General features: G+C 38.9%; 1 protein-coding gene across 1 annotated transcript in view; it reads right to left on the bottom strand.

The window, feature by feature from the left end:
* The window catches only part of LOC102698507 (probable phospholipid-transporting ATPase IIA), an 82,970-nt gene that overhangs the window by 19,650 nt on the left and 45,608 nt on the right, over nucleotides 1-17,712 (bottom strand). Inside the window, exons 15-19 of the mRNA XM_006639421.3 lie at nucleotides 13,180-13,341; nucleotides 10,866-10,958; nucleotides 9,765-9,848; nucleotides 5,135-5,305; nucleotides 2,843-2,941 (exon numbers count right to left, since the gene is read on the bottom strand). Of these exons, the coding sequence (XP_006639484.2) occupies nucleotides 2,843-2,941; nucleotides 5,135-5,305; nucleotides 9,765-9,848; nucleotides 10,866-10,958; nucleotides 13,180-13,341 (609 nt within the window). The remainder of the gene's footprint in view (nucleotides 1-2,842; nucleotides 2,942-5,134; nucleotides 5,306-9,764; nucleotides 9,849-10,865; nucleotides 10,959-13,179; nucleotides 13,342-17,712) is intronic.

Raw genomic sequence — 17,712 nt, 5'->3', positions numbered from 1 at the left:
TAAGGGGCACGGCCCATTCAATTTAATTTGCTAGCTGATGTAGGTAATGGTCTGACTGAGCTTCATGCAGTCCAAGTAAATATTTTCCTCAGACCTTAAAGAGGCTGAGAAAACCTGCTGGAATATGCCCTTCAAGGACTAGTATTGGGGAACCTTGAATTAAAAAAAAACTGGAAGCAGAAAGTCCTAACAAAAAAGGCAATGAAAGGCCCAAAGTGCTCTATGATAAGCTTCTGTTACCTACTGACTGATTGTTTTCAGTGCAGTTACTGTTCCTATAGCTCCATGTTCCCCTGTTCTCTACCTGCTGAAAGTAGTTTAGGAAAGTGTAAAAAATACGCCCCTGCGTATAACAGGGATCTCAGCCACCTGGGCTGGGGGAGCTCTCCTTTAGCTCAGCCAGCAAGTTCCCTGCTGTGCGACGCCACAGACCCGGGTTCATGTGGCGTCGAGGGACGAGGGACGAGGCAGCGAGGGACGAACAGGCATGGGAGGAGCAGCAGGGGCGGAAACCCAAAGGACCGTTACATGAGCAAAGAAGGGGTTCATGAAGGTCTTGGGGAAAATACAATCCCCAAGTCTGCAGACCATCCTACAAACCTGCGAGCCACACAGCTTTGAAACCCATCGACAGCTGAAGACGGGGGGAAAAAAAATATCTGCCTGGACTACTTCAGGAAATAACACAGTTCAGCGACTGAAAGCTCCAAAGAACCTAACGACACTGTAGAATTTCATCACTGACATCACCAGCTTTTGCTGACCCACTTCTGAATGAGGGCTACCCCAAGATTCTCCCATGAACATGGCTTTCCTTATTGTATTTTCCTGCAAGCTTACTGATTTCACCCTGCCATGTGACACATGGTTTTCTTCTTTCGCCTCACGTGTTTCACATCTCTTGGGATTCATTTCAGTATTTCTGTGGCCCAGTGATGATCTTGTTCTCCTCCAATATTCCTTTCCCACTGCCACTACCGCTACCGCTCTGTACTTTTTCTAGCCAGCCAATTCATCTCCACCTGGATACACAAGATCCAGATGCAGCAGCCACCACATTTTCTCATACCGGCAAGCTGACTTAGCCAAGACTATCATGCCATACATCATGACTTCGCAACATTTATTAATTAAAACTGTGAAACATGAGTATTGAATATATAACAGTATCCATTTTCGATCGTCTTGTCCCAGAGAAGATCATGGTATTAATAGGATAACTTTAAAATGGCATATAATTCTAAATGCACAATGTCCATCTACTATTAAAATATGTTGAAAAATTATGCTGTGGATTTAATTATCCAATAGGTTTTACTCATCTGGTAGTTCCACAAAGCTTCTTGAAGTTTCTTGAAGTCAATCATGGCCACTGAGCATTAGAGGAGGTTGAACCCAGAAGCAAATCACCCAGTACCTTATTTTGGGGCAAGTCGGAGAACTGTCCAAATTATCTGCCTCAACAACTATAGTGAGCACTGTAAAAAAAAAAACCTGAGGCAACCCAGTTGTGACTGCGGAGCCCATTATTATTAAGGTCAAAACTAATATGGTCTATTGCCAACTCCCAAATTCATCTCCAAGTAGAGGACGTACACAACTTTACCCAAATGCACAAACATGAAAGTGGTTTGGGAGGATGGCTCACGCCCTAGGGCTACAACTGGAAAGCTTTTTTGACATCATCTGGATGAGTCCCCAAGACTAACATTTGAGGTTGACCTTATGAATCTGGGATCTGTGGCAGAGCTCTATGGCATCACAGAAAAAGAAATCAACCTGCTCCATAGCAACTACTTCTCTCCCAAGTCAAAAGGGAACACATGATGTGCTCAGATGAAACAAAAGACTAAAGACTTGGACAGTCCTACCAGCAGGGTGATTAGAACACTAAGGCGAAGCTCAATGACAATGAATGTGACTCCTTCTGTGAAGAAGAGAAATGGATCTCTTTAGCTGTAGGCTTGTTTTGCGAACCCTTGGTCTGGTGTTCTCTTTAGATGCGAGCAGTAAACAATTCCCAACCAGAATGTTTGAGCCAAATAGAATATTTTAGCCCAAAACTTGTGCCTTCAGTCAAAAAACTCAAGTTTAGACAATAAGATAACATCACAAAGCCTGCATCAAACAAAATGACCCCATGATTACAGGAGCATCAGGAACAGTGGTCTTGATTGGTCAACACAGTCTTTACTAGAATGCAGATTGCACAAATCAGCTAGGCTGAAGAGGTTACACATCAAGGGAGTTAACTGATGTACCTCATGAGAAGTGCAATGACCTTTTTAAAGGCTACAGGACAGGGACTACTACCAAGTTTTAACCAGAAGAGGGTTAATAAAATCAAGCTACTATGTAGAAATGCGAACATTATGTTTTGAGAAATGCTTGTAACTCATTTTGTCACATGTATTTATAATATCGAAATGTATAGGTTTTTCAGTTTTTTTGTTGTTGTAAGCATTGGCATGCTTTTAGTTGCACTTCATCATGGATGTTACTCAATTTGTGTGTGTGTCAAGGGAATCTATACTGAACAACCTGGACTCTGAAAAATGGAAACTCAACATGGTGTATTTGTGCAGTTAATGTAACACGGGAGAGATATTTGGAGTAGCGTGCCTTCCTAGAGGCTCTATTTTATTTTGTTTTTGAACTGTGCATCGTTGCCCAGCTCACATGCAGAACCATGAAATAACTGATAGATCCATGTGCATCAGCTCCAACACAAAACCAAGCAGCAGAATGCACCTGTGACCAAGACTGCTGTTTTCTGCTTGTACTCTGTACCTTTCCTTGTATGTTGGTCAAGAAGATCTGACTTGAAACATTTCAAACTTACAGGTCTGAAGGTGTGAATGTCTTGGGTCCTGGTCACAAGGTGTGCATTCTTTGCTGTGCAGGTTGCAGTTTCTAGTTTGTCCCCAGTGAGCATCCATACCTATACAGAAAATGAAGATGTGAGAGTGAAATGCACCAAATTTTATTCTGTTTTTGAACATCAAAAATGGATTCTGATATTCAAAGTTATTGTTTCTCCTCTTGCTGAGTGAACCTCTTTGGTGCTGCGATTTCTAAATTTTCAAACAGTCAATGATGCAGTCATTACCAAAACTTAAAGAAATTTCAGTCTTGATTTTCTGAACACATTTATTTGCTCAATCTGTCTTCCGTTTTGCTACAGAAATGTTTAACCCATGGTAGACAGGTCACTTTGTACAGGGTTAAAAACACTTAAAAGAATTTAAAGAAACAACAAGTGTGAATTAATTTTTTTCATTATCCATCCATCATCACTCCGCTATTCCTGGTGAGGGTCGCGGTTGTAGCAGGCCGAGTAGATCAGCCCAGACTTTCCTGCCCCCGGCAACAGATTCCAGCACCTTCTGGGGGGTCCCCAGGCGCTCCCAAGCCAGTCGAGAGATATAAACAGGTTTGCCACGGGGTCTCCGCTCAGTGGGACCTGCCCGGAACACCTCCGGCGGAAGCCAACCGGGGGGGCATCCTTATAAAATGCCCAAACCACCTCAACCGTCTCCTCTCGCTCCAGAGGAGCGGTGGCCCTGCTCTGAGGCTCTCCCAGAGTGCCGAGCTCCTTGCCCTGTCACGGAGAGTCTGCCCAGCTGCCCTGCGGAGAAACCTCAATTCTGCCGCTTGTATCCACGATCTCGTTCTTTCGGTCACTATCAACAGCTTGTGACCATAGGTGAGGACAGGGACGTAGATCAACCGGTAACTGAGTCTTCAAACTCAGCTCCCGTTTCACCATCACAGACCGGTACAGTGCCCACAGTACAGCTGACGCTGCCCCGATCCACTTGTATGTTTCTTATATCACATATATTATTTTTTTCTGACCAATAATAATCTCACTTCAACTTAAGCCTAAACCTAGATAAGGGTGTCTGCTTAGCAAACAATAAATTAACGGTAATAATACATTCAGTCATCTGCCTATCTTAGTGCAATCAATTAGTCTACAGTGAGTAACTTCTTATCTTGTCTATCTTTCAACAAACTAGCAATCTATGCACAGCTTTAATAGGCGAGTAAACATGTAAGAAATATCTAAAATTACTAGGAAATATACAAGCAAATGTTTCTTTTCAGTAAAAAACGATAAGTGCTACATTGTTTCCTTTTCTTGCTTAACATCTGGTTCAGTTTTTAATTCACAGGCAGTTACTACATATCCTTCTAAAAAGGTTTCTGGCTGTAACTGGTTCCACAATTATAAAGCTCTTTATTATAATATACTGTATAAAGGTCCAATTCTGAGAATATGACATCTTATAAATCATAATTTAAGCTCAAATATTTTGTTATCATTGTGGAATTACAATATTGCTTTAAAGGCTGTCTTGGATAAACATCTGTTGGAAAGTGCACCACATTTTGAACGGTGTGTTTAAGAGTTCCAATAATGAATACAAAATATAAATGGATATGGGCTAATAACGGCTATTTTTGCTAAAGATGTCCATTATTTATTATTATTATTATTATTATTATTATTATTATTATTATTTCCATGACACTGAAATGAAGCATTGTACCTTGGCAAATGACTAATTATTGCCATAAATTGTGTTTCTGCAATAATGTCATCAGTTCAATCAAGAACATCCAAACCTGTCCAATTGAAAAGTATCCTGAGAATTCTAAAGTCATATGTTCACCCTCTAAATTGAAAACAAAGATGTTCTCAGCATCACAAAACATGCACAAGGTTACACATTTGTGAGAATCAAGTAAATAGGTTGGCACGATGATGTCAGGATTGCTGCCTCTGTCTGTCTGACATCCTGGATTTAATTATACAGTGGGTAACTGTATGTATGGAGTTTGCATGTACTTCCATAGGTTAATAGGTAGATTGTCTCTGCATGCACGCATGTGTGTGCAAGTACTCACACACCCCAATATGCATCGGCTGTCCCTCCAAAGTGTGCTATAGGTCTTAAGTCTCTTTTGTCTTATGCTTTTGGGATGGACTGCAGATTGGCACAATCCATGCGAGGAGCAATCAACCCTTTGATACTGGATGGAAGTAAACAGGTAAATCTGTATGCAACAGATGTTCACTAGTACTGCGGACAGGCCAAAAAAAAACAAGCAAACCGAAGTTTCGCACCTTAATCCCTGCATTGCGAAGCATTTCCAGAGTAGGCCTCACATCGGCCTGAAGCTGGTCCTCCACTCCAGTCAGACACAGAAGTTCCATCTCCATTTCCAGACTCTCAATCACCGTGGCAACCTTAAGGGAACGGTCGTGAACGCTCAGCTTGGCCTGCACATACCGGGCCTGTAAAAATCATTTTAGAAAAGTTTCATCCTTTAGGGTTTTAACAAGATTACAGTCCACTTCACCTCATCCTGGCTTCACTGACATCAAGCTATAAGGCTTCATGCTGGCTCTGCCTTACTAAGGAGTTCCTATTTTTAAGCAATTAAAATAGATTTATTGATAATTAAGTGACGATAATGTTAAAAGATTTCAAAAGTGTATACATCAGTAGAAACATTAAACTACTGATATATAAGTCATAACAAGAACCTATTGTAAACTGAGAGGCACAAAAATACAGTTTTCAGAAGTAAAAATAAATTGAGATGTCAACCATCTAGAAAATACTTTTTAGATTACACACACACCTAAAAATCTACAGAGGAAAGATAATCCTCGTGAAAAATTTGTAGGACTCAATACTGTCTTACGCAGAATTTTACTCATTTTAAATGCATGGCATGAGACAGAAAAACAAACAGAAGTTAGAATTATATGCATTGCAATACTGTTATACAAGTATGATATGCAAAGATTTTAGTTTTCTGTAGCGGTTTCTTTGCTTTACAGCTTAAGTTTTGCAAAAGATCACAGTGAAAGTACTTCATAAAAAAAAAAACTTGAAACCTACATTGATGAATCAACCAAATATAAAAAAGTGAGATTAAACCAAAACAATTTGAGTGAGTCACTGAGGAAAGCATTCTCTGACTCACTGGGTGACTCATATCCACCCACACTTTGACACAATAATACAGTATATCAATTGTCCAGGACACAAAAAGGACACCCAGCCTTGAGTTTAATTTTAATGGCTGTAAACAGAACCACTGGCTACATGGAGATCTTAAAATAATTTTGCATTTAAGTACGCAACCACACCAAAGATGTGTTTTGATATGGCAAGCAGCTGAGACAGATATCTGTTATGGTACAGATGCAAACAACAGGCGTTAACACAGGAGTTCTTTCAGTCAGGAAATATAAATACAATAAATATTAAATGGGTGGCATTTTAGCTAGAACAGGCTATCTATGGAAAGGACCAAGGTGTTTATATTGAATCATCAGTGTCGTCAACCAACTAATGTAGGTTTAAAAATGTGCTCAGATGCACAAATAAAGTAGTCAGTGTCACCATACTTAATTGTATACCATTTATGGATGTACGTCCTATGTCTTTATTCTAGATGAGAAAGCTTTATTGAATTTAAAGTGTAGGCAGATCCCCATTTTGTTGCTTATCATTGGCTTGGTCACAGCCTGGGAAGTTGTAGTTGGCATTATAACCCAGCATTAAGGTTTCTGCAAGCGTGTTTGAAAATGTCTTCAGTGAGACGGATGACTGCAACTGCCAACTGATGATTCTTTGAGTAAAATGCACCTCGTATGTTTCCGAAGAAATATACGGTGTTAAATAGAGCACGATACTGGTTTAAGTCAAAAATATTTCTGTGGAGAAATACAGTACATACTGTATAAATCCTTCTTGACCATGTGCTGTACTGTAGCTAGTGCTGATAATTTCAATTTTAACAATACTCTCTGCATTTATACAGCTATTATTTTAATTGTATTCTTTCCAGTGAAGATAAGTGGTGTGGATGAATAGGCACATGCTAAAACACATCCCTGTTCATCTTTTTAAAATGTTGAATATTAAAGGCATATGAAATGAACCTGATTTAATATAAGGGAATATAAAGAAAACGATGAAGCACTGCAACAAGCATTAGTTCAATAGCCAGATCTACAGTACTGTTTCATCTTAGTAACTTAGTACACCCCTAGGGCGGAGCCGTGGCACTGTCGCTAAGGATCTGTGCCTGTGGCCTGAAGGTTGCCAGTTCAAATCCCGCAGCCGGCAGAGGAATCCTACTCCGTTGGGCCCCTAAGCAAGGCCCTTAACCCCAGCTGCTCCAGGTGCACTTTATACTGGCTGACCCTGCAACCTGACCCCAGGCTTGTCTCCCAGTCTGTGTGTCTGTGTCTCATGGAAAACAAGCTGGGGTATGCAAAAAGACAAATTCCTAATGCAAGAAATTGTATATGGCTAATAAAGTGATCTTATCTTTTTTATTATCTTATCTTTTAAAGTGCATAAATTGTGACACATAGATTACACACTTTACCAGGGTTTTAAGGTAAAGCATAACCTGTTTAATCCGTTATTTTAACCATTATAACCCCATTCAGTAAAGCGCAGTCAGTTTTAGCTATTAAACAAGACACTGCTGCTTTGGAAAGGATCCAGAATGATCCTGACAATGACATTTCATATAGGTAAAAGACCAAAAATCATTTGCACCTGAAAGAAGAAGACAAGGATTTAAAGTTCTTATATCTACTGACAAAGGTAAGTGAGAGGACTAATTCAGGTGCAACAGTGAAAGGAGGAACAGAGAACATAAGTGGGAAATTAACAAAGCAGCTTTCAGGTCTTCAGATTTAAGGTACATTTTTCTACAAAGGGTTATGGGTGTCTGGAATAAGATCAATCAGATCCTTGTGTTGATTAGCTTCCTGCAAACGACAAAGGTTTGATGGGCTGAATGTCATTTTATTCTACGTTCTTAATCCAAAGAAAACTGATTGACGAATTCTGAACGGAATTTGGCCCATCTTGCACATTCATGTGGTAGCGGCTTATTGATCCGAGGACCACATTGAGATGCTTTGTGAAGCCTCCCTTTGAAAAATCTTAAGCAGCATGATTGTTTTGTAAAACACAGTCATGGCAGGGGCAACGTCAATAGACATCATTATTTTAATCACAACTCTGAATACAAAAACTAGTTATGTGTATGTTGAAGATCGAGTTATTCAGTACACAGTGGTAAGGATGTGAGAAGCACAAATATCAAGCTTTCAGTGTCCTTCCAGCAAAATAAAGTTTCTGAACTTGATTTACTGCTAAGAACAATATGACCCAGACTGGCAGAATGTCCACTGTGTGCTTTTAACTTCTTATTTCATCAACTAATGGTTAATAACATTAAACTACTAAGATTTACTAATAAGAATATGTGTATTTCCAACACTGTCTCATATTGCAAGATGGCAAACGCAGGAAATTTGGGAACAGCAAATTCATTAAAAACCTAAGGCAACCTATTCTGCTAGACCATAGACCAACCTTTAAAAAGTTGAGACTTAATAGACAGATAAAATATAAATCATATATTCAGTTTCTTTTACCATCAGTGGCTGTGCTGTGACACTGAAAAAGTCTGCAAGTTTTATTCACAGGTAAAGAGTACAGCAATTTCTCACTGTGAAGCTGCTGTTAGCTGCACATACACATTAATAGTGATCTGCATGAACACATTGTATTTTCTACATGCTTGTATCAATCTGAAATTTCACAAAGGGGTCAACCTTTCTCCGAGAATTTCGGTTCTATATCGGTTCTAAAATGGTCTGAAGCTCCTTTGAATGGCACAGAGAAATAAGAGGAAAAAAGCATCATGCATTTCTGGCATTTATTAGTGCGGGACACTTTGCGGGTCTTTGTGTTGATGTTGAAAAGGCAGTCGTTTGCATTACCATTTAAGGTTAGCAAAAATGCTTGATTTTTTTGGAATCCTATGAAGTAGGACGTGGGACCTTGCTGAATGAAACATGTTTTTGAGGTGGGGCCATCCCACTTAGAAGCCATGACTCATCACAACTGCTTTCTGACAATTCCACACACAGCAAAAAAAACAACAACAGATTTAAAAACATTTGCATGCTGTTGAATCCAGGAATGTTTAATTAACACTGCACACTGTAGAGCCGCTCCAGCCCCTGCAGGGATTAAACTGAATAATAATCTTTTTCAGAGGAGCACTGACATTGTCCCACACACAGAGGCCCCCACCCATGTGAAAGGGCCAATACGCAAAGGGCAGGCAATTTACTAACTCTTATTCCGGAGGTAACTATTTCTTTTTCCAAAGAGAATTAAAATGATCTCTCAGGGGCTATCCCTGCCATTATTTATGATTATGCTAGTGTAGTTTGTTTATAGGGCACCACAGTGGCGCAGTGGTGAGGTTTGCTGCCTCGCAACACTGGGGCAATGTGTTCAATTACTACGGGAGATAGAGGCGTGTCTGTTCTCCTTCTGTTTGCGTGGGTTTCCTCCTACATCAATGACATCATGGTAGATTTAACTTTCTTCTGGGAAAACTGGCCCCCGTGTGCACGTGTGTACGTTTGTGTCTGTCTGTGACCTGCGTCCCATCCAGAGTGTATCCCGCCTTGTGCCCAATGCTTCCGGGGATAGGCTCCTATTAGCTTGATGTGGATGAGCGGTTAAGTAAAGTGATAATGTTTCGTATTTCTCTCTTGCTGACCCCACTCTAGAAATTGTACTTTCACTATTTGTCCATCCTCAAGGACAATAATTCTTGACGATGTAACCATAGTACATATAGAACAAAATTCATCTGTGAATACAATTTCTAGGTACAGACTTAAGATGTGGCCTCACCTCAAAATCTTGATACTGCTCCTCTGTTAAAGACTTCTTAGAGACCACCAGCACTCTCAGTCCTTCTCTGGCCATATTCCCACACTGAAAAAATATTGGATATTATAAATTCATTATTTATTATAAACGGCTGTGCACATGTAACCTGCAACTACCAATCTGATGTGGTCTAGTTCTTGCGAAACTCAGAATGGAAAGGCTTAAAAGTTATCAAGCTAGGAATCACATTTCATATCTATCTACTGTGTTTTGACTTTCTGAGTGTATAAATATGTAACCATTTTGCGTATTCTTTTAAAAATACCTACTTTTTCTATAATTGTGATAACCATCCATCAGAGTTTTCATATACATGGATTGCTCATATACATTTGCAAACTGTGTACAGTTGTCCTCCATCTCCAATGTTATCTACTGATTTAGCAACTTAAGCATTATTTTCATATAATAATGTACGATCTAAGCTCACATAGCACTTCAACAGAATTATAAAGCTAAGTATTCACAAGTTAATTCACTATAAATCTTAACTACCACTTAATAAGCAGTTATACTGTATTTCACTGTATTGTAGGTTAATGAACAGTCAGAAACAAAATATACCATACATAATAAAGAGGTAAATAACGAATTGTGAGGGAGCCAACATTTATGTCATCAGCTGAGCAGTTTCCCTGCTCGGCTTTAACGTACAAACAAAACGAATGAACCCGATGCTCTACGGGAATTAACATTCTGCAACAAAGCTGTCAGAGGAGGGATTTGCTGGATAATAACCAACGCCCAACGTGATCATCATTGATAAACTGATTCATAAGCGCTGTAAAACCTCAAAGCAACATTCAGTAAAGCCTTTTCCAAAACGTCCACCCATCTATATCTAGATGAAGGTGTTTCCTGCCTCCTTCTCCGTTCACACAGTGCTGGCTGTGGTTGTGTGGGCTGTTTACTATAATGGAAGCCAAGCTCCGAGTAGGCTGCACTTGAGGGCACAACCTTTTCACTCTGCTGCAGTGTTATTATGGAAGGCTGTGGGGTTCTTAGTCACAATAGGAAGACTTATAAACGTCTGCTGTAATTGTTGATGTACGTCTACAGCACCTCTTCTTCCAACCAATCGTTGTACTGGACGATGCCCGCCATCACAACGTCGGCTCCCTTCATGTAAAAAGTAATCTCTCCTGTTGACTCATCCTGAAAACACACAAAACCAACAGTCAATAAAAAAAAAGGGAGCCAAGCTAGGAGTACAAAGGAGACAGAGCACTGAAGCAAAGTGCATTTAGAAAAACACAGGTGTTGGAAAACAGTACAGTGTCACCGAGTTTACTTAAACACCAAAAACGGCTTTTTTAAAGTTTCTAAACCTACAAAAGGTTTGAACTTGTCAAAACCTACCGGGCCCCAATTTTCTCATTCACAAGGTGAATTTGATTCTAAAAAATATATTTTTTTAAAATTCTATCAAATTTTCTTTTTTTTTCCCCCCAGGAGACTTTTGCTTTCTTGACGAAACACTGAAAAGTACTTTCAACTGTCAACTTTACTAGGCAAATCTTGTGATAGCCCACTCCTTTTGGCTTGTATGCTTTTAAAAAACTTCTGTTTCATTCTGCTGGTAGGGACCACACACTTGCTATTTTGTTTGCTTGTATAGACAGAGAAAGGAAAACTTTTTTGGAATGGAAACGGGTCTTAAGAAGGTGTTTGAAAAAGTATGTGCTCTGGGAAGCCAGGCGAAAACTCCGGCTTCCTGATATTGAGCTGGCAGGCAGGGCTTTTAGAAGCCAAGGATAATACTTTGTCATTTGAGTATTCGGATTAGTCATTTCCTCTGTCAGAGTTCAAAGCTGGGTTAGTTCTTTCTCAGATAACCCTAAAACTGTCTGATTAACTAGCAGAGCAATTTAATTAGGTTTTCAGCCACTTGCTTGCAATTTCCTTTCATAAAGCTGAAACATGAGGCTTTTCAGTCCTATCGAGTCTCAGTAGCAAGGATAAGGTGGAAGAAATAAAACAGCAGAGGTGTCTGGTCTTAATTCAAGTCGTAATCCAAGCAGTCTCTGAAAGACTGATTTTTTTTTTTAACTGGATGTGTTTTGGCCTGTGCTGAAGAGCATTCATTTCACTAGCCAAATCAAGAACACTAAGCGTATTTTAAACAGCGTTATTCCACAGCATAACTTGAGCGCAGGCTCTTTTGCCTGCTATATTCTGTCTTTAATCACTTAATGATCTCTGATGGATGCATTTATAACAATGACTGTCCGTTTTAAAATTAATTTTGAATTCCCGTTTCATAAGACCCATTGTAGGACTATCAACAGTAAAATGAAATGAGTAAAATGATGTCTAATTATATGATTCCAGTTAATATATATTAACATACTGCTATATTTAGCAAATATGTGTAACATACAGTTATGTGCAGAGGCTGTAGACCAATCTTAGAGACTGATCTTGTATGACTTTGGATTATAAAAAGGCTGGCCTAGTGCAAATGTCGTTTGTGGAACTGTAGGTGGCACTCCATCCTCTAAACCAAAGCTTCCAAAGCAACAAAGACCCAGTTTGATGATCGAAGACATTGTGCTGCAGAAGGTCCCATCTGCATTTTCCAGCCACTCCTTACACTGTAACACAATCAATCCCATGAAGTCCAACCACATTTTCAGAGGAGCAGGGCTGTTAACCTCCACCAGGGATCAAACAATCCCTATAGTGTGACCTTCCCACTTCTCCATCTGATCTGCTGTGCTTTGGAGCTGCTACACATCACTCAGGTGGGAGCTTTACTGCTTGAAGAACTGGGTCTCTTCCTATCTATAAAGGAAGTTCAGATCCTTTGGGATAAAAGCACTACATAAATGCAATTAAATATTATTTTATTATTAGATCCAAATTGCCAGTCACCAAACCATGCAAGAAGCAATAGTTTTAATGTCATAAAAGGAGAAATGTTTTGCATTTGACCACAATTTGGATGCTTTGAGGCAGTTACAAAATATCTGGTGCTTTTTACAATTTACGGCCATTTCAAAAACACTTTGAGGATCAAATGGCTCACTGTTTCATGCAAAAATATTTATGTCTGTGATTTAAAGCTTCAGTCTACATAAATCCATGCAGAAAAAACTGGGAAAGAAAAATAACTACTCATAAGAAGGGAATTCTTATTCATCAAGCAAGTTCAACACTCGGCTTTCGGATCCTTTAGTTCAGTTTTCTACATCCCAGCTGCTTTCCAACCCAACATCTTTTGGGTCTTTTGGATGGAATAAAGCAAAAAAAAAAAACACAGACCAGGAGATTGTACTACGCTCGGAACAGGTTACAGCACAACATGTCAGCAGCTGGTCACGCACAGCAATTGGGAATTTCGGTGGCCTATTTTATAAGATTCGACAGCCCTTACCCTGACAATAATGCCCATGCGTTTGCTTTCATAGGTGAAGGGGAAGATCTGCAGGATGGTGAAATTCAGGATTTGTCCACTAGGAGTCCTCAGCTGCATAGAGGATTGGTCTCTGCCAACCAGAGTCAGTCCCACACTCTCTGTCCACTGCACCAGAGCCACCTAGAAAGATGAAGGGAAGGATCACCTTAATTGCTGGGTTACTGGATACGGTAAAGGTCATTCAATTGAACATGAATGGGGATGGGTTGGTTTATTGGTTATAATGACCTTCCAATACTACAAAAAGCCCTGTAGTGTAGTATCCTGCTGTGATTCCTGAGTCATGAAGGCTGAATGAAATCAAAGAGTGCTCTAACTTGAATTTCTTTAAAGTCTAAATTGCCTCATTTAATGCAAGAACTTATTTTAGGATTAAATCATTTTACCCGTGTTTTTTTTGGTTTAACCAAAATGCACAAAAATGTAAGGAACGTGTGAATGCAATATAAATCCAGCTTTGGGCATTTCATTTGAATTTCTTGGATCTTCTTAACAAGCCCAGTAAAAGTGATGCGCTTGAAATTTGCGACTGACGATCACTGCTGTTTCTCCTCCGCTCTGTTTAATGTAAACAATTTAAATTTAAATACCAAGTGGAGGAGCATGACATGGGGAGGGAAAACATCATTTTCAAAATCTGCACCCTAGCAACCCTGATTAATATGAGTACACAAAAATAAAAGCATCAGTAAGAAGCTTTAGAATGAGTAACTCTTGTAAAGAGAAGGCCACTTTCATGAAGGGATCTTTTATTCAGGATAGGCCAAATAAAACCAGCTCTAATGAGTGGCACCACTTTGGAAAAGCAGAAAAATGTGGACAGATGACTTTTATGGCTTGGAGACAGTTTTAGTACTTGAGGGACCCCAACCTTTTAAAATAAAAACAAAACTTTTAAAGCTACCGACAACACAAGCTGCAATGATATCATATCACTTCACTTTCTATCTTTCTGCATTGCACTCACCAGATCATGAAACCGTGCTCATCAATTATGATGCCAGAAATGCTGCCTTATTTAGAGCATAATACAGAGGACTTTGCTTGATTCTAACACCAAGGAGACTAGTCAAAGACTTCAACTGCTTGGCCTGTTCCAGTTTCAGATACAGGTGTCTTTTGCAGGCGGTCAGCTCAGCCTCTTGCAGCTGCTCATTTCAATGTCTTTGTTCTTTTTTTTTTTTTTTAGCTGATGAGTTGTAATGACAGCAACTACTGAACTATAAAAAGCGAACAGTGCTAAAGGTAATACAAATGAATGCAAATGCAACAATAAATGAAATAATCCAGGCTACAGTAGGGATGAAGGGGAATGGAAAGACACACTCCAAATATATTTTTCATGGAGACACCAGAATACAGAACCTATGGTTTATTGAAGGTGCTACATGAGAGTTAGTGCAAAAAATCCAGTTAAGGTATTTTTGACCAGTTAAGGAATTTGGCAATTGTTGTATTCCAAAGATTTTCCAGGCTTGTCCCAGGCCACTCTAAGAGAAACCCTGGGAATGAACTAGACAACATCCCTCCTGCCTGAGATTTTCCTGAAACAGCTGACCTAAAATGTCTTTTTGGAACAAGGATGAAGCACCGGACTGAAGGAGTTCACAGAGTTTAAGAGGAACTGTCTGAAACATTCACAACATGTCAGTGCCTTTCAATCAATACAACCTTCAAGTGTTGTGCCCAATCTCTCTTTGCAACACTGGCAAAGTACCATGTTGCCATTAACACTACTACAAAAGGAAAAAGGAAAAATTGCAGGTGGGGATAAAATGATAAAACCTTTACCAAGCATATACTTAAAATTTCTTTATAATTATGTCGCTATGTTCAAAGCCAGAAACTTAACTGAATTGTTTTTTTTTAACATTCCATATCGAAATAAAATAATAAAAGATTAAAATTAAACAAATGTTAAAATCAGAGGTTCACTCTAAGGGTGTAAAGATGCAATTCGTTTCCACTCAGGAACAATAGCAGTGTCACACAGAATCTGACATGAGTAAGCAAATGTTTCTTTCTCCTGTCATAAAACTGGATATTTTCTCTCACTTTGCCAGAAAGAAAGTAGAGGGAAACCTGACAGGGATGCATCTCTGTTTTTGAGGATTGCAAGAGTGGAAATCATCACCCATTCTGTGTCTTTTTAGAAAGCAGTTCACTATAGCAATAGTGTTTACATTCCCTTTGAGTAGCTGAAAAGATGTCCTACATTTTCATTCTCAAGCACAGAGTGAGGAAAAGAGAAAAGCAGACCCCATGTTATCGTCACACTGTGTTGACTGTTATACTTGTTATTTATAATGCTGATAAGTGCCCAAACAGAATGGTAATTAGATGCTCTGGAAGAAAACCATCTTCAGTTATAATCTCTGTCAGGAGAAATTTATTTTTAATTGATCCTACAGCTTCCTTACCACCTGCATCTGGAAATGAATGCAAAACAACATACAAATTTACTGTGATACAACAAATGCAAAGTCAAATATGCTAGCATCTTATTAAAATCAGTCCAGCAAGTGAATGACAGCTTGCAAAACTATGATTATGTTCATGAACTGAGTGCAGATGTGTATCTATTAATATCCAGAAACCGGTGTGGTCAATGAATCACACTGAATATATACTGTAAGTGTTCACAGGGTGGAATTCACCACTTGATCTAATCATGATGTTCACGTTCATTTATGCAGAATCTTATAGTTAATGTCACAGCAGAAACACGTTACATATGTTGAAAATATAAATGAGCTTTACTGGTTACACATTATATAGAAAATATTATATACTCTGCCATTTAAGATTTTAAGACAAAATCAAACATAATCAGAAGTTACAGTATATGTGTATTATTAGCATCAACAATTTACTCATAGTCCATTATAACAGCTTTGAATGTTATTAATACAGGTCAGTTTGGGGAAGAAGAAACCAAACTTTTTATTGAGCAGCCTTTAATTCCTACTGATCAGAAACTTAAAACACTGCATCAGAAAATCCATCCATCTAAACACTTCTTCCAATTCATGTTTGCGGGGGAACAAAAACCTATCCCAGGTAGCACTGGGCACAAGGTGGGATACTCCCTGGATGGGATGCCAGTCCATCGCAGGGCACACACAGACCCCAACACACACACACTCAGACCAGGGCCAATTTTCACACAAACCAATTAACCTACCAGAATGTTTTGGGACAAAGGGAGGAAACTGGAGCACCCGGAGAAAACCCACACAAACACAGGGAGAACATGCAAACTCCACACAGACAGCACCCCAGGCCTGGAATCTAACCCAGAGCCCCAGCTCTGCGAGGCAGAAATGCCAACCACTGTGCCACCCAACAACAGAATAACTCGGGGTCAATTAAATACATCCGCATTTAATATTACATGCTGTAGCAGACAATCTATCCATTTAAAAAGTGTAATCAAATTGAATTGGCTTTTCCTCAGTATTAACATCCTCTAAATAGTCATAAAGCTAAAGCGTTACTTTTTGCACTACAAAACACAAATACATCAGGATTAACTCCTTTTAAAACAACATTTATTATGCTTTTGCATAAAGAAGGAAAACTGAGAGAAATGAGGAGAGCAATGCCAAATGTTTAAGAAGTTTGCACTGCAGCATGAGTAAATCTTTAAATGAACACCAACATACCACGATGCAGGTTTTTAAGTTATAAGAACAGAAATGCAAACGGGTAGATTTCTCTTTGCAACTGGGATATAAAATAAAAGAAGAAAAACAAGTACATAAGAGAAATCCCTGAATAATGACTAAAGTCACAGATTAAACAATTTCATACAACAACAATAAATATTAGCTTCTCAGAGCTAAGTGTCTTATTTCATATGAGTCTGAGTTTTAGCACAGCACTGCTACTGGGAGAAGACAAGAGTATCCTCTACAGGATAAATGTGGAAATTTTATACTTTATGCTTTATACTCAAGCCATGGATAAATAGTAAGGTAGGTTTACTGCTTATCATGTGATGAGCATTGGAGAGTTAGGGGATTATGAGTTTGGTTATTTGAATATCATGCAATTCAGAAGCTTAAATAATAAAAACACTGACTAAGCTCAATACATACTGGATGTGTATGTAAATAGGACTTTAAAAAAATGCAGTCCTCTGAAAACTGTAAAAATAAAAGTTGCCTGATTTTTTTTTAAAGTCTAGGTTTAAGTTTCAACATGCAATGCAGCTCTTACAATGTTGAAGCTGAAAAGGAAATTTTAAAATATCAAACAACATCCAAGACTGGACAAAAACATGGGAGATAACCTTGTCAATACCTAATGTAGACGAAGTATTAAATGCAGGTAACATGTAATGCATTACAAATGTAGGATGATATTGAAGAAGGCACTTATAAACCATTTTCATCTCCTAGACAATCGGAAAGAAAATTTAAAAAGCACAATGTTGGAACATATAGTTTAACATCTAAGATTTTAATCAAGATTTGTTATGTATTATGT

Source organism: Lepisosteus oculatus, chromosome 16, assembly GCF_040954835.1.
Source record: "Lepisosteus oculatus isolate fLepOcu1 chromosome 16, fLepOcu1.hap2, whole genome shotgun sequence".
NCBI classification, from domain to species: Eukaryota; Metazoa; Chordata; class Actinopteri; order Semionotiformes; family Lepisosteidae; genus Lepisosteus; species Lepisosteus oculatus.
The sequence above is the reverse complement of the archived record's forward strand: the minus strand, read 5'-3'. Positions and strand labels throughout refer to the sequence as shown.